At 43.8% G+C, this 26,433-nt stretch overlaps 2 protein-coding genes across 4 annotated transcripts in view; both read left to right on the plus strand.

The window, feature by feature from the left end:
• The first annotated feature begins 465 nt into the window (after positions 1-465).
• ube2q1 (ubiquitin-conjugating enzyme E2Q family member 1) lies at positions 466-18,565 on the plus strand. Of its 2 annotated transcripts, none has more exons than XM_015952871.3 (14): positions 466-847; positions 949-1,165; positions 1,543-1,647; positions 9,336-9,458; positions 9,564-9,617; positions 9,873-10,013; positions 10,250-10,334; positions 10,594-10,654; positions 10,732-10,822; positions 10,908-10,966; positions 11,043-11,091; positions 11,168-11,263; positions 11,741-11,807; positions 16,435-18,565. In XM_015952871.3, the coding sequence occupies exons 2-14, from the start codon at positions 1,007-1,009 to the stop codon at positions 16,464-16,466; spliced, it is 1,122 nt and encodes a 373-aa protein (XP_015808357.1). In that variant the 5' UTR covers positions 466-847; positions 949-1,006; the 3' UTR covers positions 16,467-18,565. The 2 variants fall into 2 exon arrangements, with proteins under 2 accessions (XP_015808357.1, XP_015808358.1); XM_015952872.3 differs by having other exon boundaries at positions 982-1,165.
• Positions 18,566-18,654: 89 nt separating this feature from the next.
• Positions 18,655-26,433, plus strand: part of LOC107381282 (SH2 domain-containing adapter protein F) — a 176,046-nt gene continuing 168,267 nt past the window's right edge. The window contains exons 1-2 of one of the 2 annotated variants that reach the window (XM_054731883.2): positions 18,655-19,107; positions 19,202-19,374. The gene's annotated coding sequence lies outside the window, so the exon portion shown is untranslated. Of the gene's footprint in view, positions 19,375-26,433 lie in introns of both variants that reach the window. The other variant, XM_054731884.2, reaches the window with a different exon arrangement.

A 26,433-nucleotide genomic window follows, 5' to 3' on the forward strand; every position in this document is an offset into this window, starting at 1 on the left:
CCAGTGGGTCTAGAAAAAAAGTCTCTTTGATCTCACATATTTACATGTCATAATGTTCCATTTTCAAAAATAAAATTAATCAGAAAAAACTCGCACGTGTTAAAAAATTAAATTATTTGTTTGTCAAACATATGTTTAAATAAATTCAAAGTTCAACGTTTTATGTTTCATTAAAAAATAAAACGCAGTTCATCATAGTTAATGGAAGGAATTATTTAGCAGTATTTCACGTCACTGTGCATCGTTAGAAAAATGCATTTGATTTTTTGCTAAACATCAACCTAAAGTAAATAATTTGGAGGACAATATTTATTATGCAGGTCACGTAATTAAAATGTAAACACAATTTGAATAAAATCTTTTTTAATTTGAAACAATTTCTGAATTTTCTTTTCTTTAATAAAAAACAACTCCTCTGATGGTCCAGTTGCATCGAGTTGTTGTATTTGTAGAGCTGCTGAGGAGAGGAGGCGCTGGAGTGTGGGATTCTGCGGGAATGGGGAGCTAGACCAACGCCATCTTTAAACCCCACTGGAGGCCAGCTACAATTGCACTGGGATAAAAAACAACATTCGTACTGCCTGATATCAGGTCAAATATACGAGATAGTCTCGTCGTTTGAAGCTCGAGTCCTTATTTGCGACTTGTCCTGTGGGACTTTCAGAGGACCGTCCCGGGAAACCGCGAGACCTACAATGTTGTGAACATAGGCAGAGAATAACAATAGACGGAAAGACAACAACAACGCTAGCAGTTTGCAGAGCACTAGCTAACGTCAGCTAACTCATTAGCATTGCTCCCAGCTTGTGTTGAAATTCAGCCGGACGGGAACCGCAGTTGGCACCGGGTACCCTGTCACACCTACAGATTGAGACAGTCGTTGTTTTAATTTCTTGTTATTTTCTTTTTCATTTTTATTTTTGAGTAAAGTTGATGCTGTCGCCCTAGCTAGCTGAAAGCTAAGTCCTGACTTCTCCCCAGCGGCCCAGCCGGAGATGCGTGGAAGATGTCTGTGTCGGGGCTGAAGGCCGAACTGAAGTTTTTGGAGTCGATATTTGATCCAAACCACGAACGATTCAGGATCATTGACTGGAAGCCGGATGAGCTGAGCTGCCAGTTTAATGTTACTGGGGAAAAGCTGTTAATTATCCACTGTAACATTACGGTAAGTAAGCTGGAGCAGCAGCACCGAGGTTAAGCTAGTTAGGCACTTCCCTTGGTGCTCGGTTCAAAACTGAGCCAGTGAACCTGCTAAACAGACTGCAGGTTACTTCTATACTGGCAGGATACGTCGGTGTTTAAAACTAATTTTGTTACAAAGTGAGGCGTTGTTCTCGGCGGGGTTTACGTTCGGGGAATGTGAAGTTCAGCGGTTAGGAAGCTACCTTAGCATCAGGCTAGCTATCAAACTGAAATCAGGATGTCAAGTCGGAATTTAACTTTTTTAATTCAGCGTTCAGTGCTGCGGAAAAAATGAGCGTCAGTGTGCATAAAATGTGCTGCTATAAATGTTTTGTTTACGCTTCGATTTCCTGTTTTTAGGAATCTTATCCATCTACGCCACCAATATGGTTTGTTGACTCTGACGATCCGAGCTTGACGCAAGTTTTGTCAAGGTTGGAAGATGTTCGGAAAGGCAGCACCCTGGTAGGTTCACCCTGCTTCTTTAGCTTCTGTGCCTTTTGACGAGTATCTAATGTTCAGAAGTGCACATGTTGTGGTTTACCAAAGGTAGATTTCAGGAAGGAAGCCGTGTTTAACCCAGCCTTGTTCGGGAATCCTGTCCCAACTGGTTTTGTAAATGCCAGACCAGGGTGAAGTTGTGGTCTCTTCAAGGAGGAGTTATCAATAATCTCAGCAATTACAGCCACACTCATGCATGAATTACACCAGCGAGCAGCAGTCCTTATGTAACATCAACTGTCACTATGATGATGATGATGCTGGTAACCTTCTAAAATAATCATGATCCCAGTTAAAGTACAAAACCAAATCTAAAATCCCAGTTTAAGTGTTTTAATGCTAGCTCATCCATTAAACTCAAGTACTTAAGATAGGAAGTTTTAGATAAATGCATAAAAAGGAATTTCTGATCCAGGAGTCTCCTGACTGGGTGGGATTAACTAGGTCAGGATGATGGTCAGCTTCCTAAACTACTAAACAGGTTGAACTTTTCCTGGGTTTCTGTAAGTGATGCACCAAAACCAACCATAGCTGTGATGTCATTACTCAGCAGTGATGACAAGTCGTCCCAGGAGTTACCATCAGGTTACAACTATATAGGTGCCTGGAAAACCTGGAAATAAAGACCAAAACATGTCAAATTACTCAGATTATTAATGTTGCTTTCACATCCACAGACTTATTGGGACAGGAACGTTTAACTTTACTCCTTGCAGTGGAATAGAACTCGATAAATGAGGAATAATGTGTTTTTGTCCCCCAGTAAGTGAACATGAACGTACAGACGGACGGTTTGGTGACCATGAACCACTCGACTGCTCCCAGATAGTTTTAAATCAAATGTCAGGTGATCTTTCATCAACTGGGTAGTTTATCTCCTAACTCTTAAGTCAGAGTTGGTATGAACACATGAAAAAGTGACCATCTTTGTTTTAGGTGCCAGTGAAGCTCTGATATCACTCATAAAAACGCTGCTCAGTCAACAGCAGACGTAACAACAAAGGACATTTTTGTCTTGTATTTTAAAGGACTGGTTGGTAGAGAGGTTGTGTTTTTATGTGTAATCTCTAATCTGCTCCAGGTTTCCTGTTGTTGCTGGAAAACCTGATGTTACCTGGTTAAGCCACTAATTACTAATGTGCATTTTTAATCTGTTTGCTATTGACCCCTTGAATGTTGTTGTTTACGTCAGGGTAACTGCGCACAGCCACACAACGCTGAGGTACAAGAACCCCGTCTCCAGCCATCATCCAGAGCTGTATCTCTGCGATTTAAGCTAACAAAATAAAACGTAGGGGTTTCGATATTACTACTTTAGATCATCTAACATTTCTTTGTGCAAATGATCAAAAAGGAAACCTCTCAAAGCTAACGTGTTTAGCATAAAGCTTCCAGATCTGTTTAAAATAGCTAACGAGCTGAGATGACAGTCTTCAGAACTGCCGCCTGGACTTTTCGCAGCTGAATCAACAAAGGAGTAACCGGATGCCTTCTACGTTTTGCGGGTTAATGCTGAAGGATGGCCGTGACACCGCTCGTCTTTGGAGATTAACGGATGCCAGTTTATTCTGACGAGCAACGTAAACAAACACAAATGAAGACGTTAGAAGCTGACTGCTCCAATTACACAACACATTTAGTGTAATTATTGACCCGCGGGTCACACAGAACTACACACCAAACCGGTGTTGTCATTTTCACATACATTTATTTCTCAGGACTGATCAGCAGTGTGGCTGTTCCGCTCAGCCAGTGCTCCTCCCCCGCTACTTGTGCCTTGCAGCCGTACATAATTATGTCTAAAAGCATACAAGGCATTAAATGGCTGTAACTTGTTTGTGTGTGGTCATGTGGGGCAGAGCTTTGCTTTTTTATTCTGTCATGGGACTTTGGCTGCCACGGTGTGGGTGAACGTCCACTAGAGCGGCTGTAAACCACTGCCTTTGACATATTTTAACTGCTGGAAACCTGTAAAGGGTGTGATTGGATGAATGATTCACTGTAGTGTAAATCACTTTGGAGTCTTCTGACTCAGAAAGGCACTAAGTGCGGGTCGTTTATCATTTAAAATTTCACGTTATTGTCTTTCTTTTGTTTATTGTCCAGCCTGCAGCGCTACACGTGTTAACCCTGTTGATAGATTTTATTTTGCTGTAATTTAGCCCACTTTATTGACACCTGACATCTTCTTGCCCTCCGGCCTGAAGCAGAGGTGTGTAATGTCGCTGGGTCTAGAGTGGGAGGTCCGTACGTATCAGCCAAGGGAAGATTTGACCCTTTAACTATGAAGGGGTGGCCTGTATTTGATATAGCACCTTCTAGAGTCCTAGAACCCCCTAAGGCACCTTACAACACTGACTACGTTTACATGCAGCCAGTATCCGGGTTATGATCGGGTTAAGGTCGGTATTCGGGTTTCTGAGTTGATCAGAATAACCCGTTTACAAGCATAGATAGAAAGAGTTACCCCTAACATGCATAACCCGATTTAAATGCAGATGTTGGGGTAGCATCAGGACGTATGGACGCAATATGCGTCATTTCCGGTTCTTCTCATTCCGGTATCCGTGAAAACAACAACATGTTTCCCAGTTCGGAAGAGATAGCGACCGCGTTTGTTTGCGCTTTAGTTTCTTCGTCACTCCAAAAGTGTGGTGTTGTGCCGCGACTCGCCATGTTGCTCCAAACTTGTTGTTTACTTCCGGTGTTCTGGTGCATACAAGACGTCTCGCTACTCAAAAGACCAAGATTCCTTGCGAACAGAGCATGTGCAGAACACACGCTTTGATGGGGATATCCCGGTATGCGTTTACACGACCAAACATTCGGGTTAGAAAAGGGTTACCCCAGGTGTAGTAACCGGGTTTTGAGCATATCCGGGTTTTTGGCGGTGTTTACAAGGACCTGCGGAACCGGGTTATTGTGAATATTCGGGTTTTAAAAGGGTTACTGGCTGCATGTAAACGCACTGACTATTGGTCATTCACACATTTACACCCTAGGGGTGATGACCTACAGTGTAGCCACAGCTGCCCTGGGGCGCACTGACATCTAAGCCGGAGGCCTGCCATATGCTGGCGCCCCTCCGACCACCACCAGCAGGCAAGGTGGGTGAAGTGTCTTTCCCTCACTCGTGAACAAGACCCCGAGATACTTAAACTCCTCCACTTGAGGCAGGACCTCATCCCTGACCCGGAGAAGGCTTTCTACCCTTTTTCTGACTCAAGACCATGGCCTCAGATCTAGAGGAGCTGATTTTCATCCCAGCTGCTTCACACTCGGCTGCGAACCGCTCCAGCGAAAGCTGAAGATCACGTTCTGATGAAGCCAACAGGACCACATCATCTGCAAAAAGCAGAGACCTGATCCTCAGGCCACCAAAACGGATGCCCTCCACACCTTGGCTGCACCTAGAAATCCTGTCCATATGAACAGAATCGGTGACAAAGGGCAGCCTTGGCGGAGTCCAACTCTCACTGGGAACGAGCCCAACTTACTGCCGGCAATGCGGACCACGCTCTGACACCGGGAGGGGTACAGGGACCTAACGGAGGGCCTGGTACCCCCGAAGTACCCCCAAAGGACCCCCCGAGGGACGCTGTTGAGCGCCTTCTCCACATCCACCAAACTAAATATCTGTCTAAATATATTTAAATAAAAATGTTCATACCAGTTAGCATTTCCAAATCTGTGTGCATTTCCAAGTTCCCACCCTTCAGCTACAATTATCCTTGTTTAGACTGTTCCCACCAACTCTTGCTGCTCGCTCAAAGCTGATTGGCTGTGCACCTTCACTATTTAACACAAATTTATATTTTGTTCACAATCTGGAGCTCCGTGCGGCTGCAACTCTTTTTATTCTGAGCCGTCAGGAACGTTTTCCTTGAGCGACGTCACGTCCAGTTCAGGTGCCGATGACAGATGAGCGAGGAGAGCCTAGTGGGATCTAGGGTTGTCACGGTGAAAAATATAGCCTCACGATTATTGTGACCAAAATTATCACGGTTTTCGGTATTCTCGCGGTATTTTTTTTTAAACGTGTTACATTTTCAGACAACTAAATAAACCCTGTATATCAGTTTGTGTCTAAATGTTGCCTAAAATTTTTTGTTTTGTAATCATGTTGGGCTGCATGGTGGCGCAGTGGTTAGCACTGTTGCCTCGCAGCACGAAGGTCGCAGGTTCGAAACTTGGCTGCAGCCTTTCTGCGTGGAGTTGCGTGTTCTCTCCATGCATGCGTGGGTTTCTTCCGGGTACTCCGGTTTCCCCCACACATCACAACATGCCCTGTAGGTTATAAACTGTAAGTCGCTTTGGATAAAAGCATCTGCTAAATAAATAAACATAAACATGTTGTTTATTTGTTTACCTTTTTCCTCTTTAGTCTTTAACTCATTCACTGCCAGCCGTTTCCTGATCGGTACAGCCCTTCGCTGCCAGCGTTTTTCAGCGTTTTTACTGTTTTTTAAGAGTGACAGAACGTTGCGCGCTAGGATGATGTCGACGCCAAAACAACCAAAACAAAGCGGAGACTCACCTCTTACATCAGGAAGAATCCGCGTGTTTCGAGCGTTATCCATTCTTTCATAATCCGTTGTTGAATTGTGATCGGCAGAAGCTTTTCCGGTTCGTTCCTCACTTTTTTTACAGCAGCGGCCCAAAATGATCTCCTAACACATGGATGTTCTGCTTCCTGATCATGTGACGTGTGACGTATGCGGATGAAGATCGGCTTTAGAGCTGAGATGTTAGTTCTCACGGTGCGGGGGCTCGTCCGACGCTTACACAGTAAAAAAAAAAAATGCAAATGACGACTTGAGTCATCATGGGCAGTGAACGAGTTAAAATACCTAAATTTGCCCGTATCTTCTTAATTTTATTTGTTTGTCATCTTTTTAAAAAAAATGAGATCAGATGATACTCGGTAGTCAAGGAGCCTTCTAATCAAATACTTTTTTATCCTTGAGTAATTTCTTGGACAGCTACTTTTACTTGAGTAAAAGGTGTTGAAGTAGTGCTGCTCTTACTTGAGTACAGCTGTCGGCTACTCTACCCAGACCCGCCTTTGGATCAGGGGCGGCCAAGCTGCTTCCCTCAGTGGGACAAAGTAAAAATCTATCCCCCACTTCTGTTATTTCATGATGTGCTGTTGGTCGTTTCGAGGGTATTGGTTAGGGTTGTACTAGGTATAGCACCAGAAACGTGTTATATTTTCAGACAACTACATAAACCTAGCCTGACCTGCCAGCCCCAAGCGTGGGGTCTAAAACATCTTCTATTCAAATTGCCCCGCCTCCTGAGAATTCTAACCGAGCCAATCAGCACTGAGTAGCGTACGTCACACACCACGACGCTGAGTTTGTCATAAACGTGGCGTCTGAAGCGCAGTGCGCTGCGGCTCTTTCCTCTGTTCTACAGGTGCTGGCCAGTAAATTAGAATATCATCAAAAGGTTGAAAATATTTCAGTAATTCCATTCAAAACGTGAAACTTGTACATTATATTCATGCAATGCACACAGACCAATGTATTTCCGATGTTTATTACGTTTAATTTTGATATTTATAGGTGACAACCAATGAAAACATCAAATCTGGTATCTCAGAAAATTAGAATATTCTAAAGGCCAATGAAAAAATGTTTGTTTCTCTAATGTTGGCCAACTGAAAAGAATGAACATGAAAAGAATGTGCATGTATAGCACTCAATACTTAGTCGGGGCTCCTTTTGCCTCAATAACTGCAGTAATGCGGCGTGGCATGGACTCGATCAGTCTGTGGCACTGCTCAGGTGTTATGAGAGCCCAGGTTGCTCTGATAGTCGTCTTCAGCTCCTCTGCATTGTTGGGTCTAGCGTATTGCATCCTCCGCTTCACAATACCCCATAGATTTTCTATGGGGTTAAGGTCAGGCGAGTTTGCTGGCCAATCAAGGACAGGGATACCATGGTCCTTGAACCAGGTGCTGGTGGTTTTGGCACTGTGTGCAGGTGCCAAGTCCTGTTGAAAGGTGAAGTCTGCATCCCCATAAAGTTGGTCAGCAGCAGGAAGCATGAAGTGCTCTAAAACTTCCTGGTAGACGGCTGCATTGACCCTGGACCTCAGGAAACAGAGTGGGCCAACACCGGCAGATGACATGGCACCCCACACCATCACTGACGGTGGAAACTTTACACTGGACCTCATGCAACGTGGATTCTGTGCTTCTCCGCTCTTCCTCCAGACTCTGGGTCCTTGATTTCCAAAGGAAATGCAGAACTTGCTTTCATCAGAAAACATAACTTTGGACCACTCAGCATCAGTCCAGTCCTTTTTGTCCTTGGCCCAGGCGAGACGCTTCTTGCGCTGTTTCTTGTTCAAGAGTGGCTTGACACACGGAATGCGACACCTGAATCCCATGTCTGTCATGAGTCTCCTCGTGGTGGTTCTTGAAGCGCTGACTCCAGCTGCAGTCCACTCTTTGTGGATCTCCCCCACATTTTTGAATGGGTTTGTCGTCACAATTCTCTGCAGGGTGCGGTTATCCCTAGAGCTTGTACACTTTTTTCTACCACATTTTTTCCGTCCCTTCGCCTGTCTGTTAATGTGCTTGGACACAGAGCTCTGCGAACAGCCAGCTTCTTTAGCAATCACCTTTTGTGTCTTGCCCTCCTTGTGCAAGGTGTCAATGATTGTCTTTTGGACAGCTGTTAAGTCAGAAGTCTTCCCCATGATTGTGGTGCCTTCAAAACAAGACTGAGGGACCTTTTAAAGGCCTTTGCAGGTGTTTTGAGTAAATCAGCTGATTAGAGTGGCAGCAGGTGTCTTCTATATTCAGCCTTTTCAGAATATTCTAATTTTTTGAGATACCAAATTTGGAGTTTTCATTAGTTGTCACTTATGAATATCAAATTTAAATGTAATGAACATTGGAAATACATTGGTCTGTGTGCATTGCATGAATATAATGTACAAGTTTCACGTTTTGAATGGAATTACTGACATATTTTCAACCTTTTGATGATATTCTAATTTACTGGCCAGCACCTGTAAATGACTTGGACACGTCGTTAAAACCACAACAAGTAGAAGCGCTAAAAGCCTTTCTTATAAAAGTAAGTGTTTGAGTCGTCGCCAGACGCCATTTTTGACTACAGCTAAAAATCTCGTCTCCGCCGAGCCCCGCATGGTTGCGGGCGCGGCTGCCGGTGCGGACACTCGAGAGGTCTCATCCGAGCTGCCCGTGCCGCGCACCTAGGGCCTCACACGGCGGAGGCGGACACCTTCAGCGGGGGATGGCAGTAGGGAGGCTCGGCCCGGACGACGTGCCAGCGTCTGACCCGAGCTCGGACGTCCGCCGCGGCGGGGTACCCGCCCTGAACTGAGCCGTGGTGCATTTTTCAGACAGGAGCGGTGGGTGGAGCAGGACTCCGGTGGGGGTGTCTGACCCATTATCGTTAGATGAGAACACGTTTACTTCTCAGACATTGCATTGGGACCTGTGATGTCAAAGGTCAAGCGCGGTAGTGTGCAGCTCCTCCAGTGCACCGTTTCCAAACAACTTTGGTTCTGGGAAAACAAAAAGTCACCACATATGAACGCAGATATTTCTGCTATGAGGCGTTGCACCGTAGTTGCATCAGCAGGCTGTAAATCTGGTGGTTCTTCTGCTTTAGCTTCTGCAGCAGCTGAAAAAGCTCATCTGTGACCTTTGTCGGTTGTACAACCTTCCACAACATCCCGACGTGGAGATGCTGGACCAGCCCCTGCCTGCAGGTCCTGTTGAAAAAGACAAAAAGGTGAGTTTTCCTCGTTAATGTTACTGATGAGTGAATCATATACGTCCCTGCTGGGGTGATCTTTATCAGACACCATGAACTAGGTGAGTTTGTTTGTGTGTGCAGCACGGAACCGAGGAGGTCACATCAGAGGAGGAGGAGGAGGAGGAGATGGGAGAAGTAAGATGCCATCTTGTCTGACATTCTTGCTGTGTGGATTTAGTTTGATGATTATTTTTCTATGGTCATGGACGTCAGGGCTTTAGAAGAGCTGCAGTTGTGATTTTATACGTCTTTCCTTGGAGATGTCGGGCGTTTGGCTTCATTAACAGACACGGTTCTGTTTTTCCTGGAAAACCGAGACCTCTCTGTTTTACATTATCAGCTGCTGGAAGACCATAAAACCCATCTAAAGTGTCCCTGATCTGTTTTTAGGACATCGAGGACCTGGATCACTATGAGATGAAAGAGGAGGAGCCGGTGGATGGGAAGAAGTCTGAAGATGATGGCATTGAAAAGGAGAATTTGGCAATTCTGGAGAAGATCCGGAAGACCCAGAGACAAGACCACCTAAATGTGAGTGTGGGTCTCGTGAGGGGTGAGGGGCTGTAAAAGACCGGTCCGTGGGAGCTGCGTGGGGCTGGGCGTTCATAATGCTGTGAAACTCCTTCCGTTTAACGTTTTGTAGTTTGTGAAATGGTGATGTGTCATTAATGCCTTCCTCACCTAGAGTTCAGGAAAGCTGGTTATCCAGGTGGGAAATGGTAACGTCTGGTGTTCTCTGTCCTAATCCAGGCTCTTGTCTTTTGCAGGGAGCTGTTTCTGGCTCCGTTCAAGCCTCTGACCGTCTGATGAAGGAGCTGCGAGAGATCTACCGATCTCAGAGTTACAAGACAGGTGTGTTTGCTCTACAGGCGTAGGTGGAAGTGTCTGAAGCATGCACACTTTCAGAAGCTGCATCACGGATTCTTAATGGCTATGTGATCGGATGAGAATGTGAGATTGGGTTTAGTCGTCGAACATTTCTGTGAGACGTTCGTTCCGGTCAGAATCGTCTTTTCCTTTTCTAGGAACCCAAAGAAGGTTGAGATAAAAATAATTGTGGTTGGTACCTCGCAGTGAGGCTTTTCTGAAGATGCATAATTATCTTCTGCAGGCATCTATTCAGTGGAGCTGGTTAATGACAGCTTGTATGAGTGGCACGTCAAACTGAGGACGTAAGTAGTGTGTCGTGGGTCGTTTTCGCTCCTGTCGGCAGAAACCCTGACTGGATTTTCTGTTTCCTGACCAACAGGGTGGATCCCGACAGCCCTTTGCACAGTGACTTACAAGTCTTAAAGGAGAAAGAAGGAATGGATTACATTTTACTAAACTTCTCATACAAGGTGAGTGAAAAAAACTCTTTGTGCAAATGAGTCCAAGCTCTTGGAGCTTCTGCAGTTTAATGCGTGAAACGCTTTTCCTTCACAGGATAACTTCCCCTTCGACCCACCGTTTGTGCGGGTAGTTTCTCCTGTGCTTTCTGGAGGGTACGTCTTCTCCTCTTGGTTACCATGACAACGCTGGGGCTGTAGTAAATGAGTTGATCCTTTTCTGTCTCTTTAGCTACGTTCTGGGAGGAGGCGCACTGTGCATGGAACTTCTCACCAAGCAGGTGTTTAATAAAGTCCAGATGTGGATTTGAGTCGCTCGAATCGCCCTTCTGTTCTTACTGAGGTTATTAATTACAGGGTTGGAGCAGTGCCTACTCCATTGAGTCTGTCATCATGCAGATCAACGCCACGTTAGTCAAAGGAAAAGCCAGAGTGCAGTTTGGAGCCAATAAAGTGAGTGATGTTTAAGAATGTACCATGGCCTGGGTTTTTGTGCCTTGTGACCTCTAGAAGCTTCAGAGTTCTGCTAACCCTGAATGATGCTAGAGGAACAGTTGTTTGTGGAAATGTTACTAATCAGCTGACGTGGGGGGGGGGGGGGTGGGGGGGGGGCAGCGATTATGAACGCTTAAAATTTGGATCGGCACGTGTGAATCATCACAACCCTAGTGTTTACAGTCCAGTGGAGGAGGGACCTGCCTGGATGGGGAGGGGCGGGTCGTGATGATGCAACGACGACGTCCTGCAGCCGGGACAGGAAGATGCATGTGTGAAGCTAAAGCTGCTGTGGAGCGTTTGTCATGAGGAAACTATAATAAAAGCTGCTCAGACAGCCACATTTTCGCTTAAAGGGTCACAACGCTTCGAACCCAGTAGGAGACGGTCGTTTCAGAACACTAACGCTGTCTTCATTTTCTTCTTCTGCAACAGAACCAGTACAATCTCGCCAGAGCACAGCAGTCCTACAAATCCCTGGTTCAGATTCACGAAAAGAACGGTGAGTGTTCACAGAGCTTAGCTGGCACATCTGCTGAAGTCAGCGCAGACGTGTTGGTGTGTGGCTAGCGTTAGTGTGTGTCGTTACACTTGGTTTGTGCTGCGCAGCAGATCAACAACAGCAACACAAAGTCTCTTAAGTCCTACTTAAACTAAATAAATGCAGCAGAAGTCTTCTCTGGACCAATCAGCAGCTCCGGTGAGGGTTCCAACAGGTACAGGCTCAAGTTTTACCTTCACCTAAAACCCACCTCGGTCAAGTGTTGAAGTAATCAGATTACTGTGTTGTTATACAGCCGGTCTGCTTTGTGCAGCTCTTACAAGCTGCTGGTGCCAAGTTTCATTTACTGTAGCAGAAGCACCGTGGAGCAGCTACATTAGATTAGATTAGATTAGATTAGATTAGAATGATAAATAAATCTAAAAATGTTTGAAATTTGAAGTTATTGACAACAAAGAAACTCAATCTGTCAGTTATAGAAATGTTTTCACCTCTTTGTATATGAAGTCTACCTCTAGCTTATTATAACATTTGTTAGATCACAGCTTTTTTAGCATATTTAACCTTTGACCCGACCCTGAGTCCTAATGAAAAAACTGATTTGTCTTTATTTCATAACAAGTCCGATTGGCTCACATGATTAGCTTATTTATGTTTATGTGTTAAGGGGACAAGGAGAGGACAGTAGAGTGGGGACGGGTTTAGAAGATGCTCTCTGAAGAGCAGGGTCTTCAGGAGTTTCTTTAAAATCGACAAGGCAGCCGCTGTTCTGGTAGAGCTTGGTAGCTCATTCCACATTAGGGCTGGGCGATATGGCAAAAATAGAATATCACGATTTTTCCAATATTTTTTTCACGATTTCGATTTTATCACGATTTTTTATCCATGAATAGCATAACTTCAATTGCGTATTAAAGAAGAGAAACATTGAATAAATAAACATTTATTCATATTAGGGATAATCAGCACAGTGCTAACACACTTATATTTTAAACTCACACCAGAGATGATAAAAGTCCTGAGAGAAACAATTGCAAAAATCTGTTTTTCTCGTTTTTCAAGTAACTTCACATAAATTAAAATCGTAAACATATTTAATGTGCAAACATGTCAATTGCAAACGTATTGTGCAAACATTAACTTGTTCAAAATACTATGTAGCTCCCAGTTGCTCATGTAGTGGATAGTTAAGCTCAAATACGGCTCTGATGTGCGGCTGGACCAGAGATCGCTTGTGGTAGCAAATAACTGCACATTCTGAATATTTTCTGCAACTCTCACTTTGCATTCAGCGTACATGCGTGGAATGGCGGTGTTCGAAAAATACTTGCGGCTGGAAAACTCGTAGCGCGGATCCAATGTTTTTATCATGTTCTTAAATCCTGCTCCTACTGTTCACACGGGACGCAAATATTTAACCAAGTGGTACGTCACTGCATCTGTCACGCTGTTCCATCGTCCACTGTCTGTTGTAGGGAGTGAGTTTTGTGTGTTTGTCAGCGTTTGCTGGCTGGAAGAAGCGCTAGCCGCTGCAGCCGCAGCCGCAGGCTTTTTAGCTTTAGCTGCCAGCTGGCTCTCATTGTATTGTTTGGGATGCCTTCTTTTCAAGTGATTAAACAAGTTTGTGGTGTTGCCATCACTTGCCTTGACGCTCTCCTTGCAAATGACGTTTCGCTGCTCTTTGTCATCTGGTGAAAAACCAAACCAGTTCCATATAACGGACGAGGCGTTCCTCTTCGGAACGAAAACCTCGTTGTTGCTCTCAGCCGCGGCCGAAGCCATGTTTGTTCACACACAGGTGAAAACAAGCGGGGCACTAATATATTACTATGACTCACTCTGATTGGTTAAGAGTCAAACAAAGGCGTGTCATTCGCCGGAGGTAAGTTCCCTTTTCATTCAGAGGCAGAAATTCAACAGCAGAGCTGTGAATCGTGATAAAAAGGTCTCTCAAAAATGACAGACCGTCAGATGTGTAGATCGTAAAACGGTCTAAAATAGTCATATCGCCCAGCCCTACTCCACATCTGTGGATCGATGCATGAAGAGAGTCTGGACTGTCCTGAGCGTGGTGTAGGCACTGCTAGCCGACCATCCTTAGAAGACCGGAGAGGCCGGGCCGTGACGTAAGCCTTTGCAAGAGGACTCGGGTAGATGGGAGCTGTAGCATCCAGTATGCTAGTTAGCGGTTAGAATTTGATGCGTGCTGCTAGCGGTAGCCAATGGGGATCAATGAACAGAGGGGTGACGTGTGCTCTTTTAGGCTGATTGAAGACCAGACACGCCGCTGCGTTCTGGACCATCTGAAGAGGTCTCACAGTACAGCCTGGAGGACCAGTTAGAAGGGCGTTGCAGTAATCGAGGCGGGAGATGACAGTAGATTGCACCAGGAGCTGGTGGCATGTTGTGTTAGCTACGGTCTGATCTTTCATACGCTGTCCAGCACGGAGCGGCATGATTATGTTATAACTACGTAAACAGACACCTTATACAGGCCATAAAACTACACACATTTTAGGTTTGTTGTCAGAAAGAAAACATTTTAGGTTTTAAATGAGAAACGCACGACTTTATGTAAAGTAATAGCTCTTTGGTGACTGGTTAAGAGTTAAGCAGGGTCATGGGATGACTACAGTTAGATGTTTAGACTTGAAAGAGGAATCGACAGGAGTCATAATCCTCGTTGAGGTATGTTTGATGGCCGTTATCCTCATGTTTTAGTTTTTTCACTCTTTGTTTGGTGGTTGAATCAACGCTCTGCAGAAGCCTGTTAATCATTAACAACTCACATCTAAAGCATGCAGGAGAATCCTAAAAGACCAGCGTTAACCCTCTGGGCTCCAGGGTTTAAGTTGCTGTTTTTGACTCATTTTGATTTTTCTTTGTATTTCAAAATAAAACCCATAACTACTGCCTTATGTGGTATCAGTCTTTTCAGCACAGCCTGAATTTATACTTATGTTTTATATCTGGACATAAGTGGATTGCATATCACACCTTAATGTTAGAATATTGAACATTTTAATAAAAATCCATATTAAAAAAACGTATAAAAATGTTTAAAAGCAAATAAAAATGTATAAAAACAAATAAAAACGTATTAAAACAAATAAATACGTAAAAAGGCAAATAAAAATTGTATAAAAATGTATAAAAGCTCATAAATAACGTATAAAAACCAATAACATAAAAGCAAATAAAAATGTATAAAAGCAAATAAAAAACGGATAAAGCGAATAAAAAACTTATAAAAGCGAATAAAAACACGTAAAAGCAAATAAAAATGTTTAAAAGCAAATAAAAATGTTTAAAAGCGAATAAAAATGTATAAACAAATAAAAACGTATTAAAACAAATAAATACGTAAAAAGGCAAATAAAAATTGTATAAAAATGTATAAAAGCTTATAAATAACGTATAAAAACAAATAACATATAAAAGCAAATATAAAACGTATAAAGCAAATAAAAAACGGATAAAGCGAATAAAAAACTTATAAAAGCGAATCAAAAACATAAAAGCGGATAAAAACACGTAAAAGCAAATAAAAATGTATAAAAGCAAATGAAAAATGTATAAAAACATATAAAAAACTTAAAAAAATGAATAAAAGTGAATAAAAAATGTATAAAAGCTAATAAAAATGTATAAAAGCTAATAAAAATGTATAAAAGCTAATAAAACATTAAAAAAATTTATAAAAACATATAAACTTAAAAAAATGTATAAAAGCGAATAAAAAATGTTTTTAAGTAAATAAAAATGTATAAAAGCAAATAAATGTATAAAAAATGTATAAAAACATAGAATAATCTTGTAAAAATGTGTTAAAGCAGATAAAATATGTATTAAAAACTTATAAAAGCGAAATAAAAATGTTTAAAAGCGAATAGAATGTATAAAAGCAAATAATGTATAAAAAATATATAAAAACTTATAAAAATGTGTAAAAGCGAATAAAAATGCATAGAAGCGATTAAAAAACGTATTAAAGTGAATTAAAAACACGTAAAAGGAAATAAAAATGTATAAAAGCAAATTAAAAATGTATAAAAAATGTATAAAAACTTATAAAAATGTGTAAAAGCGAATAAAAATGCATAGAAGCGATTAAAAAACGTATAAAAGTGAATTAAAAACACGTAAAAGGAAATAAAAATGTATAAAAGCAAATTAAAAATGTATAAAAAATGTATAAAAACCCGATAAAATCATATAAAAACTTATAAAAATGTATAAAAGCTAATAAAAAACAAGAAAACAAATACAATTACAATAAATAGAATAGTAGGCAGGCTTTCAAACCCCGAGTCTGGACTTGAGAAATGTGGGTACGCATGCAGGCTTTATTCTCAGCGCCGCCACCAAAGTTCTCTCGTTGAACTCTCGTCAGTCTGACAGAAACTAAACGCAGGAGCGTTGGGGACGCGATCCAGACTGGTGCAGCAAACCTGGACCTTAGTTTGAGAGGATTAGTTCATGAATGTTTAACATTCAGCGGACAGGATGGAGAGGCCCGGCAGCTCACCAGAGGAACTCGAGGAATCGTTCTGATAAATGTTGTTTGTAGTTTGCCACCAACAGGTCTTGGCTGACCGAGTCACGGTGTGTTTGTGTGTCCCTCTAGGTTGGTACACACCCCCTAAGGAGGACGGCTAACACAGACTGCTGCCTTTCTGCTCCGGGACCACGTCTTACGTTTTCCTTTCTCTTTGAGACCAATATCGTTTTTACGCTGCAAGTGTTTTTTTATCTCTACTCAACCGTTTGAACTCCAAACCAAATTCCTCGTTTAAGGATCACCTGAATCCCAGCACAGACTCTGAAACGCTCATCTCCATGGAAACGTGGACACTCCTGCTACCCGCAGCGCTGTCCTTTCTTCAGAGGCGCGTCTCTGTTTATCTGTCGTCTGGTGATGTTTTTTCCTCGTTGCAATAATCATCTCATGCCCCGTGACGTTGGTGGACTGAACCTGCAAACTCACCTTTTGGCTTAGCGCCGAGCATGTCCAGGCACCTGGCTGGCCCGGCGCTGAAAGGCATAGCGTGACTCCCGAGGCTGGATGCTTTTACACCTCGTCTTTTCAAGCCCTGAGGAAGGGGGGAGGACACTGAAGGGGCTTTTGAGGAAACGACGAGATGCAGCCGGGCCGCTCTGCAGGAGAGGTTTGGTGCACGAGCTTAGCAGACACGATCCAGGCAGAGCGGGGCGTGTCTGGGTCGGGTCGGGTCACTGTTGATTTTAACTCCACTGTAAACATGTAAATTTGTATTTCTGCTAAAGAACTTGTTTATAATGTAACTGTGTGAAGGTCTTCGGCCGGGAGGAGACCGTGAGGCTACACGCCTGATGATTCAGTGCAGCAGCACTGCAACTTAAGGCCGTTTAAAATAAAAAATGTTCAAAAAAAGGAACTCCTCAAGTGTCGGAAACAAACAAAGGTGTAAACTAAACTAACCCGGATGTTTTTGCTGGCTCCGCCCCTCTGACAGCTGTACACCGGAGGTTTGGACCTCAGTAAGGCCGTGCAGCAGGAGTTATGAGACCACGCTTCGTTGTCTCCCTCTCGGTTCTCGGTCCTGTCTCACTTCCTGACAGGAGGGGGGAGGGCCCTTCTGGTTTTTCTCTGAGCTGATGTTTTGAATTGAACCTTCAGCCAGACTCGCAGCAATAGCGTCCTCCATCTAGTCTAGTTTGGATTATTTAGACTGGATGACATCCGCCGCCAGGACACACCTCAGCTCTTCCCGCTCTAAGCCTCGTCCGGCCACCACTCCGGTGTCATGTGACTAATATGCAGAAGAGGCTGCGGAGCATTCCGGTGAACGCAGTCGCGTTTGTTCTGTGGTTCCTTTGTTGTGTTAAAACCAGCATCACGGCTCAGCCGAGCCGTTTCACAGCGACACTTCACGGCAGACTTTTTGATTCTCTGAAACGAACGAAGCTCGCTCTCTGGACAAGCTAACTCAGGAATACATAACTGCACACTCAACCTTCCATTCAGTCGCCACACACGGCGAATGAATGTCTCAACCTGCTTTCTGTTTTTAAGCTGCGCTAGCGTCCTCCGGCGCCGTGGGGTCAGCTGTTTGCGTTCCACCCTTCCTCATCGAGGCTGAAGGTTTCTCATCAGGCGGTCGGACTTGTGAAGTCCAGGTCGCTGCTCCGCTCAGACTGTGGTGGGGTGGCTTCAGAGCTCATGGACCCTTCCTCTTTGATCTTGCTGTATTTTGCATGTCAGTTTAGCACTTGGTGCCCCCCCCCCCCCCCCCCCCCTCGTGGGCGACAGGTGGTGGTTTTGGGTGGTTAGAAAGTCTAGATGTGTCCATCTTTTCATGACTCGTCACCTGGGTTTTCCAGAGCGTCGGTGCACGGGGTCGGATACGACGACTCGTCACATGCCTCCGTGGACTTGAAAGGCTCCAGGATGTGTTCCCAGCAGAAGCAGCAGCTGAGGTGGTGTGTCATCAGAGCAGTTGATGAAGCTGATGTTTACACCAGCGGTGCGTTCAGATCCTGAGCTAACAGCTTCAGCGGGCTCCTGACTGACCGGGCGTCTCGGCTGAGACGAGTCAACGCGCCCGAATCCGGGTTCCTCTCCTCGCTTCGTTAACGGCGGCGGCCGGGTTATAAAGTGATGCAGTGTCAGCATGCTTTGGTCGGTTTCTTTATTTCCTGTTGCAAGGGTGACTTTGACAATGTAAAGTAATTTGTAAACTTGCATCAAGTTTATGAATAAAAGCTTTTATGAAATATCTCAAGCTTCTGTTCAGATCTCCTCGTGGCCTCCCCCCAGCATTCACCTGGGCCGCGTTGTCCAGCAGGTGGCGCTCTTCGCTCATAATCACCTCCCTTGGTTCAGTATTTGTTTTTCTCTGCAAGACTTAAATGAAACCGTCTCGCTGGGAACTAGAGCTGATGACGAGCTGCAGGACGGGAATCGGAGATCCATTTTTGGGAAAATAGCGGCGAACCTGATTTTTCTTATTGAAAACTCCATCGAGTCTGATTAACAGATCTCATCTCCAGATTTCTGTGCAGTCACCAGGTGGCGCTGCAGCATCTTAAAGGCATGAAGAACAACAAGCTCCTGGTCTCATCAGTCAGAGGCTGAACATTCCTGTTGCACCATCCTCAAGGTTAAAAGGATGAATGCCGGGAGAGCAGAGGCAGGTTTACATAAGCCTGTAAAACCAAGCTGGTCTAGTCAGCTGGCAGGTCTTGTAGGTGTCATGTTTATGATTAAGAGCTGGATCAGGCTGGAAACAGCTGAACTGACGAGCTGGTGCTGCTCCAGGTGAGCTTCATTCAGATTCAGCAGAGATGACTGATAGCCAGCAGCTTAGCAGCTACATCCATCAGAAACTAAAGCTCTGCCTTCCTTCTGACAGACATCCTGTACAGATCTGGCCACCAGCTCGGTTTTCCTGCATGTTTTAGATGTTTCTTCACCTCCACACGCCCGATTGGAATGAATAAGTAATTAACAGCCTGCTGCAGACTTTTAACCCGCTGGTGAGGTGATGCAACCACCTGGAAACATCTCAAACCTGTGGTGCAGCAGGTAAGACCTTCTACATTGTTTGCATGTATTTCTGCAGAGACAGACTAGAGGAGCTTTTGGGCCAATCAGATGTCGTCCTGATGGTCTCAGTGTCAGCTCACTTAAAACTTTAGCCTCTTCTAAGAAAATGGTTGCTATGCCGACCAGTCCCACAGGTCAGAGGCCACATAACGAACGTGACATCGGCTATTTTTATGTTGCACCCGTTAAAGATTTCATTCAAATAGATTTTTGCTTTGGGGAAAATTCTTACTGACGGTTAAAATGTGTTTTTCATCTCAACATGTAAGAAAACTCGAGTTTGTCACAGTTGAACAGTTTCAGAAGCAAACCGTGAAATTCCCAACAAATTTAATCAAATCTAAAGAGCCATGTTTTAGCGTAGCTTGTTACCCCAAAGCAAAACACGATACTGGGATGTGGGCGCGATCTCCCAAACGCTCCATCCTCCAGGCCCATGAGCCAGAGCAGTACGAGTGTGAAGTCAGGAGTCTCTCAGGCTGTGTGTGTGTGTGTGTGTGTGTGGGGCCGTGCCACCACAGGGTCAGTTTTCTTAGAGCTGACACATTTTTCCATCAGCGTTGCGTGGAAAGCCACTTGTGTGGTTTTCACTCCGTTTTGGGTGTAAGCAGCTTGACCAGCGAGGCTCCAGAGCTTTTGTCTTCAGAAACAAAAAGGAGGGGCTGAACCGAAAGGCTAAGCTGTAGATGTACTGGTCCATCTTTGTTCCAGGCCTCCACTTCAGTCCCCATCTTTGGATCCGGACTGAAATAAGAAGGTTCTGGATACAAGCAGCTGAAAAGAGCTCCCTGCTTGGTGTCCAGATTCAGTGTTGGGGTGAAAGGTGACGAGCTCAGGCTTCCAGGGGCAGCAGAAAGTGGAGCTGCTGCTCCTCCGTGTAGGGAATGAGGAGGGACTAACATCTCCTTTCTGGAGGGTTTCCAGGCTCACAACTTGCAGGAATTCCAACGTGATCAGTGTGTGTAGCCGCAGAGACGATGCTAGTTCCGGGGGGGTCAAATCACGCACGCACGCACGCACGCACGCACGCACGCACACGCACACGCGCGCTGCCGTGGGAACACATCTGTGCAGTTGATTTGATGTTGGTAAACGGATAAAAGAATTTCGGAATAGAAAAGTTGAAATGAGAGTCGGAAACTTTACAGTGAAGGAGATCTTAGATTGACACACAGTCTTTTTCCTGGTTTTGAGTCTCGGTGGGAGACATATTGCATTTTTTACTCGGGGCTTTAGTGAATGACTATTAGATAAAACACACGTATAGCATGAGGGTTTTTCCGGAGGAGCGGTGGTGCTGCAGGCCTTCCTGTGAGACTCCATAACAAACTGAATTTGCACAATATTCCAGGTTTCACGATGGAGGAAGACCTGCGAAGGGAAGCAGTTGATCTGATTTAACCAAAACAGAAAGTCACCAGAGTGAACCCGGGGTTCATTAGATTTGATCAAAGCACGCCTGTTTAATCTAGCAGGAGCTTCAGTCCCACGTGGAGATGCTTCATGAGGATGGAGATGGAGTCTGAGAGGATGCATCCCCGACTGTTTTATTTTCCTAACTGTAACGGAAAGTGAAAGATGATAGAAATGGCAACGACGGTAAACAAAATAAAACTCTAGGAAACGTTTCATTTATCATCAACTTTATTTTCAGGCATCGCCAACAATTAAGTTGATCTCTTACTAAACAGAATAGTTACTTAGAAACTGTGTGTGTGTGTGTGTGTGTGTGTGTGTGTGTGTGTGTGTGTGTGTGTGTGTGTGTGTGTGTGTGTTATGGTGGGTGGCTGCTTATACTGAGCCAGGATCCTCTGGAGGTTTCTTCCTGTTAAAAGGGAGTTTTCCTCTCCACTGTCGCTGCATGCTTGCTTAGTATGAGGATTGCTGTAAAGACTCTGACACTAGTCAGTGACTCGATGCGACCTGCTGGGTTCCTTGTGTGGGAAACTTGTTACTGATTGGCTTAATGACCTGACCTGTGTTGTTTACTGTGTGAAGGTCCTTGAGACGACTCTGGTCCTGATTCGGCGCTTTATAAATAAACTTGAATTGAACTAAAACTGACCCTAAATAAGCCCCAAAGTAAAACGATTTCTACTGCTGGACAAAAAATATAAGTCCAGATGCAACAAAGCCAGGTCACCATCAGTCCATGATTTCATAGCCGCCTTTAGCTCTTTGCTTCACCTCCAAACACATTAGTGCAGCATAAGAAACATCCATTTAAAGGCTGAAAACATGAACGTTTTTTATTTTGATGTAAAACTTTCTAGAGCTGGGGCCCATCTGAGGTCATGAGGAAGCCGATTCCATCTGTGAGCAGCTTAGTAGCTAAAAGCAGCTTCACCCTGTGTGGTTCTGACCCGGTTCTACCAGCTGACCCAGAGCCCTGCTGGGTGTAGATACCTGAAGGAGATCCAGCATGTATGCTGACCCCATGCCACTGATTTATAAACTAGTAGAAGTACTTTGAGATGGATTGTATAGTTTACTGGTAACCAGTGTAGGGATGTAAGAACGGGAGTGATGATGGTCAGGAGTTGTTGCTGTGCTCTGCTACAGTTTCTCATCAGTATCAGCGGCAGAAGGCTCACAGTTTGTTTTGCTGCTGAGCGTTGTCCGTGTCAGAGGAGAAGGTAGGGTCGCGGAGGGGGTGTGGGGACCACACTTAGCCTGGCAGGTGACCAAGCAAAGCACTGTGGGAGTCCCGGCCCTTTAAGCACACATTCTTCTTGCAAAACCAGCAGAAATCACCCGAAGACTTGGTAATTACTGCGTGAGTGAGTGAGTGAGTGAGTGAATGATGCTGGAGCGAGATGTCGTTTTCCAAGCACACATGCTGGAAGCATCATTTGAGTCGTTACTGTGATTGGCTAAAGACAACATATGGTAGCCAGTGCCAGCCAGCACCACCTTGCACGTCCTCCAATCAGCTCACAATATTCTACTAGATTGCCCCCCCCCCCCCCCCCCCAACAGTTTCTGCTGCCAAGACTCCAGACTTGACTTGACACGGGGTGGGGCTAGACATGAGATCTGGATCGTGTAGCCCTGCGATGGACTGACAAACCTGTCCAGGGTGCACCCTGCCTGTTTGCCCGTGGGCTGCCGGAGGTAGGCACCAACCCCTCTGTGACCCTGCATGGACGAGAGGATACAGACGATGAATGGATGAATTTTCTGTACCTTCTAAACCATACAACTGACACATTAACCCTTTAATCTGCACACCAAGAAGTAGGTGTAGGTTTTCGTAGAGCTCATTCTACTGAAACAGCTCTTCTTAGGGTCTCTAATGACCTTCTGACCCACAGTGATGCAGGGGACTGTTCTGTTCTGGTCCTGCTGGACCTGACTGCAGCCTTTGACACTGTTGACCATCACCTGCTGCTGGAGATGCTGAGAGACTGGGTAGACCTATCAGGAACTGCTCTGGAGTGGTTCTCCTCTTATCTCTCTGAGCGCTCCTTTTCTGTGGCCGTCTCCAAGTTTAGGTCCTCCACCACCTCTCTTACCCATGGTGTCCCACAAGGTTCTGTGCTGGGGCCTCTGCTCTTCCTCCTCTGTCTGCTTCCTCTTCAGCACATCCTGAGCTCCTTCAAAGGAATCTCCTACCATCTTTATGCAGATGACATCCAACTGTACATCTCCTTTAAGCCCCATGAGATGTCTAAGCTGCAGCTGTTACACACCTGCTTAGACTCTATCAAAACCTGGATGGTGGGAGCTTTCTACAGCTGAATGAAGATAAGACTGAGATCCTCATCTGTGCCCCAGACAAGCTGGTTCCCAAAGTCAGAGACTCTCTTGGTCAGCTTGCTTCCCACACCAAACCCTCTCTCAGGAATCTTGGCATGACCTTTGACCCAGCTCTCACCCTGGATTCTCATGTCAGTTCTCTTGTTGGCTCTTCCTTCTTCCATCTCAGGAACGTTGCTAAGCTGAGTCCCATTCTGTCCCGCTCTGAACTTGAGACAGTTCTCCACACCTTCATCTCCTCACGCTTAGACTACTGTAACTCTCTTTTCACGTGTCTGAGCAGAACCTCCCTGAACCGTCTACAGGTGGTTCAGAACGCCTGTGCTCGGCTTCTGACCAAGTCCTCCAAACACACCCACATCACCCCGCTTCTCCTCTCTCTCTTTATTCTGCTCTCCCCACCTATTCCACCTTCCTCAGGATCCACTGACTTCCCTCTTTCCAATTCACTCTTTCTTACCATTTTTCTTTTAAATCCCAATTGCCTATTTTTGCTCATTTTAAATATATTTTTAAACATTTTCTAAATGCTTTCTTATATTTTTACATTTTTTTGTTTGTTTTTGTGAAGCGCCTTGTGATTTTTATCTTGAGAGGCTCTATAGAAATTACATTTTCTTCTTCTTTTTATAAGTAGAAAACAAATGTTTAGCATCTTTCATTCATTTGAGCAACAACAGTCGTCCTAAAAACATAAAAATATAGATTCATAATAATTTAGGATGGACACTCCCCTTTAAGTCATAGTTTTAGTTTCTGTTCTTCAGCGGGTTAAACAAATGTAGGTTCATAGGAAATCCAACACCCATTTAAATGTATGGCATGTAACAAACCAACATGGTTGCAGATGAGGCTTTACCGATCCCTCAGCTGTTACCACAGCTCGGGACGGAGAGCCAAAGAGTGCAAAATTAAAATAAGGCACTTTCAACAACAGAAGTTCCTACGGAGACACATACACAGTAAGCCGTAGTAATACTACAGAAAAAAACTACTATTTACTGTCTAATGATGGTTGTTCAAAATTATTATTCACTTGCAATCAGATTCACTTCATCTGGATAGTTTTTAAATGAAAGTACAAGAAACCGCACGAGAACGTACGGAGCAGAACTTTTCTACTCAAATAAGTTAAAGTAGTTGTACTTTACTACTCGACACCTGGAGTATTATAATCAGGATCGGTTAGTAAAACAGTTCAGATATATTCTTGTAATTTCAAGTAAAAAGTATTTGTACAGAAAAGCCAAGTATTCATGGGGTTCTGTGTAAATAATGGTGTTTGTACGAAGCTAAAACTCTAGAGCTGCAGAGCTTTTGCAGCAGCCCACCGCTCCTAGACCAGCTGTTGGCTCACGACTCCTGTAGGGTGGAAGCAAAGCATCTGGAATGTTCCTTTAAAATACCTCCGCACAGATTACACACACAGACATTTATTAGGAAGAGGCTCGTGAGAATACTGGAGGACCTGCTGGTGTTCCCATAGATGTTAAAGTCAGCAGTTTCACACCTCTGGAGGTCATCAGGCCCGTCTGCAGTGTTCGTGTTCGCTTCTAACTCAGAAGCTGGTTTTCAACCGAGGACCGTTTCCTGGCCGCGTCATTAAATGTCTTCCTCTCAGTTGCATCGTCATTATCGCTATTATCATTATTATTTTTAATAATATCATTATTATAATAATAATTATCATGCCTACGAGGTGAAAGCTTTCAGCTTTTTTTACTGCAAGAAAAGATTTATTTATTTGTTTAAAAGAGCGTAAAGATGCCGCGTTTGGACCACTGCAGCCATGTCTGAGGAGGGTTAAAGACTTGTTTCTTCATGATAGTAAAAAGGAAGTGGGTCTTGATTTTAGCCTCTTACGTTGACTCTGCAGACGCTGACCTTCACAGCTGCTCTGTGTCTATTAACTCATTCATTTCAAATGTATTCATGCTTTGCTTCTCAGGCTGCAGAAACGTCACAATCACAGCTCCAGGGTGCATAAAAAGGGCTGCTGCAAAAACCTGATGTGTATGTAAATATGAACGGTCCTTGGATCTGCGTTCGCCCACATTCTGCTGCTGCGGCTCTTTCTATTCAAATCAGATCTCGTCGTTTTCAGGACGTCCGTCCAGTTGATGCCCTCTCCTGTGATGAGTAAGCTCCAAAGCAGCCTGATGAAGATAAAGTAACACCCCCACCACTGGGTCTAACACCTTCTGCAGGTCTTTTCTCCTCGCTGCTGTGGTTGAGTTCGGCGCACGCCATGGACGTCACTAGGATTGAGATATAGGGGGGGCTTAGCCCCAGGAGCTTGACCTTGAACATTTTTTTTCACATCCTGCAAAAACTTTGTCAATTAATTCATTATCTGAAGAACATTTAACAAAACCTATTATTTTATCACTTTCTTTTCCTTTCCTACCTTTGTGCATTTTCTCTCTTCTTTTTATAAAAAATAACACTTAATCAGTTCATTAGTGGGGTCTATGTTGAAGAAAGATTTTATATAAGTCCATTAAAAATTTGATATGTTATATTTCCAAATAAAGCTATTCATTTCAGTCTACTGCACTTAACATGGGGAAATGTTGCAGTCATTTAATTAATTACAACTTGCTTATTTATAAATGTTACTGAAATATGACAAAGAACAAATGAATAATTGTCAATCTTTTATTCTGCCAAATGAGTGTGCAGTTGACAGTTTTAATATATGAATAACACTGATATGAAATGGAATAAAGGAGTATGTAATTAACAATTACAAGACAAAATAACAGTATATATAAAAATGAGGGCTGGGACTTGATTACAATTTTTAATCTAATTAATTAGAGGCTTTGTAATTAATTAATCTAAATTAATCGCATTGTAATCGTTCAGGAAAATGTGCTCTCAAAACAAAACTTAATTAAAATTATGAGACAGAGAATTAAACATTAGACATAGTTATTACTGTAAAACTAAAGCTTTTAATAAAAAAATGCATTTTAATTAATCAAATGTCACTGTGTGACATGAAACAAGACCTAAATCAACTAAAATTGATAATTACAAATAGAAAACGCCTGCAAAGGGTTCCTGAGCCTTTAAATAGTCTCTCTGTCTGGTTGAATTACTGAAATAAATTTGACTTTGCACCAGATTCTAATTTTTCCAGTTTCACTTGTTTGTATAATTGGGAGTTTTTATTAGCATTTCTACTCATAATGTAGTAAAAACACATAAATAAATAATAATCCTTCAAAATGACAGTAGAACAGGCACAAATATGATCTAGGACTTAAATGTACT

The sequence above is a fragment of the Nothobranchius furzeri genome, chromosome 9 (assembly GCF_043380555.1).
Source record: "Nothobranchius furzeri strain GRZ-AD chromosome 9, NfurGRZ-RIMD1, whole genome shotgun sequence".
Lineage (NCBI taxonomy): Eukaryota > Metazoa > Chordata > Actinopteri > Cyprinodontiformes > Nothobranchiidae > Nothobranchius > Nothobranchius furzeri.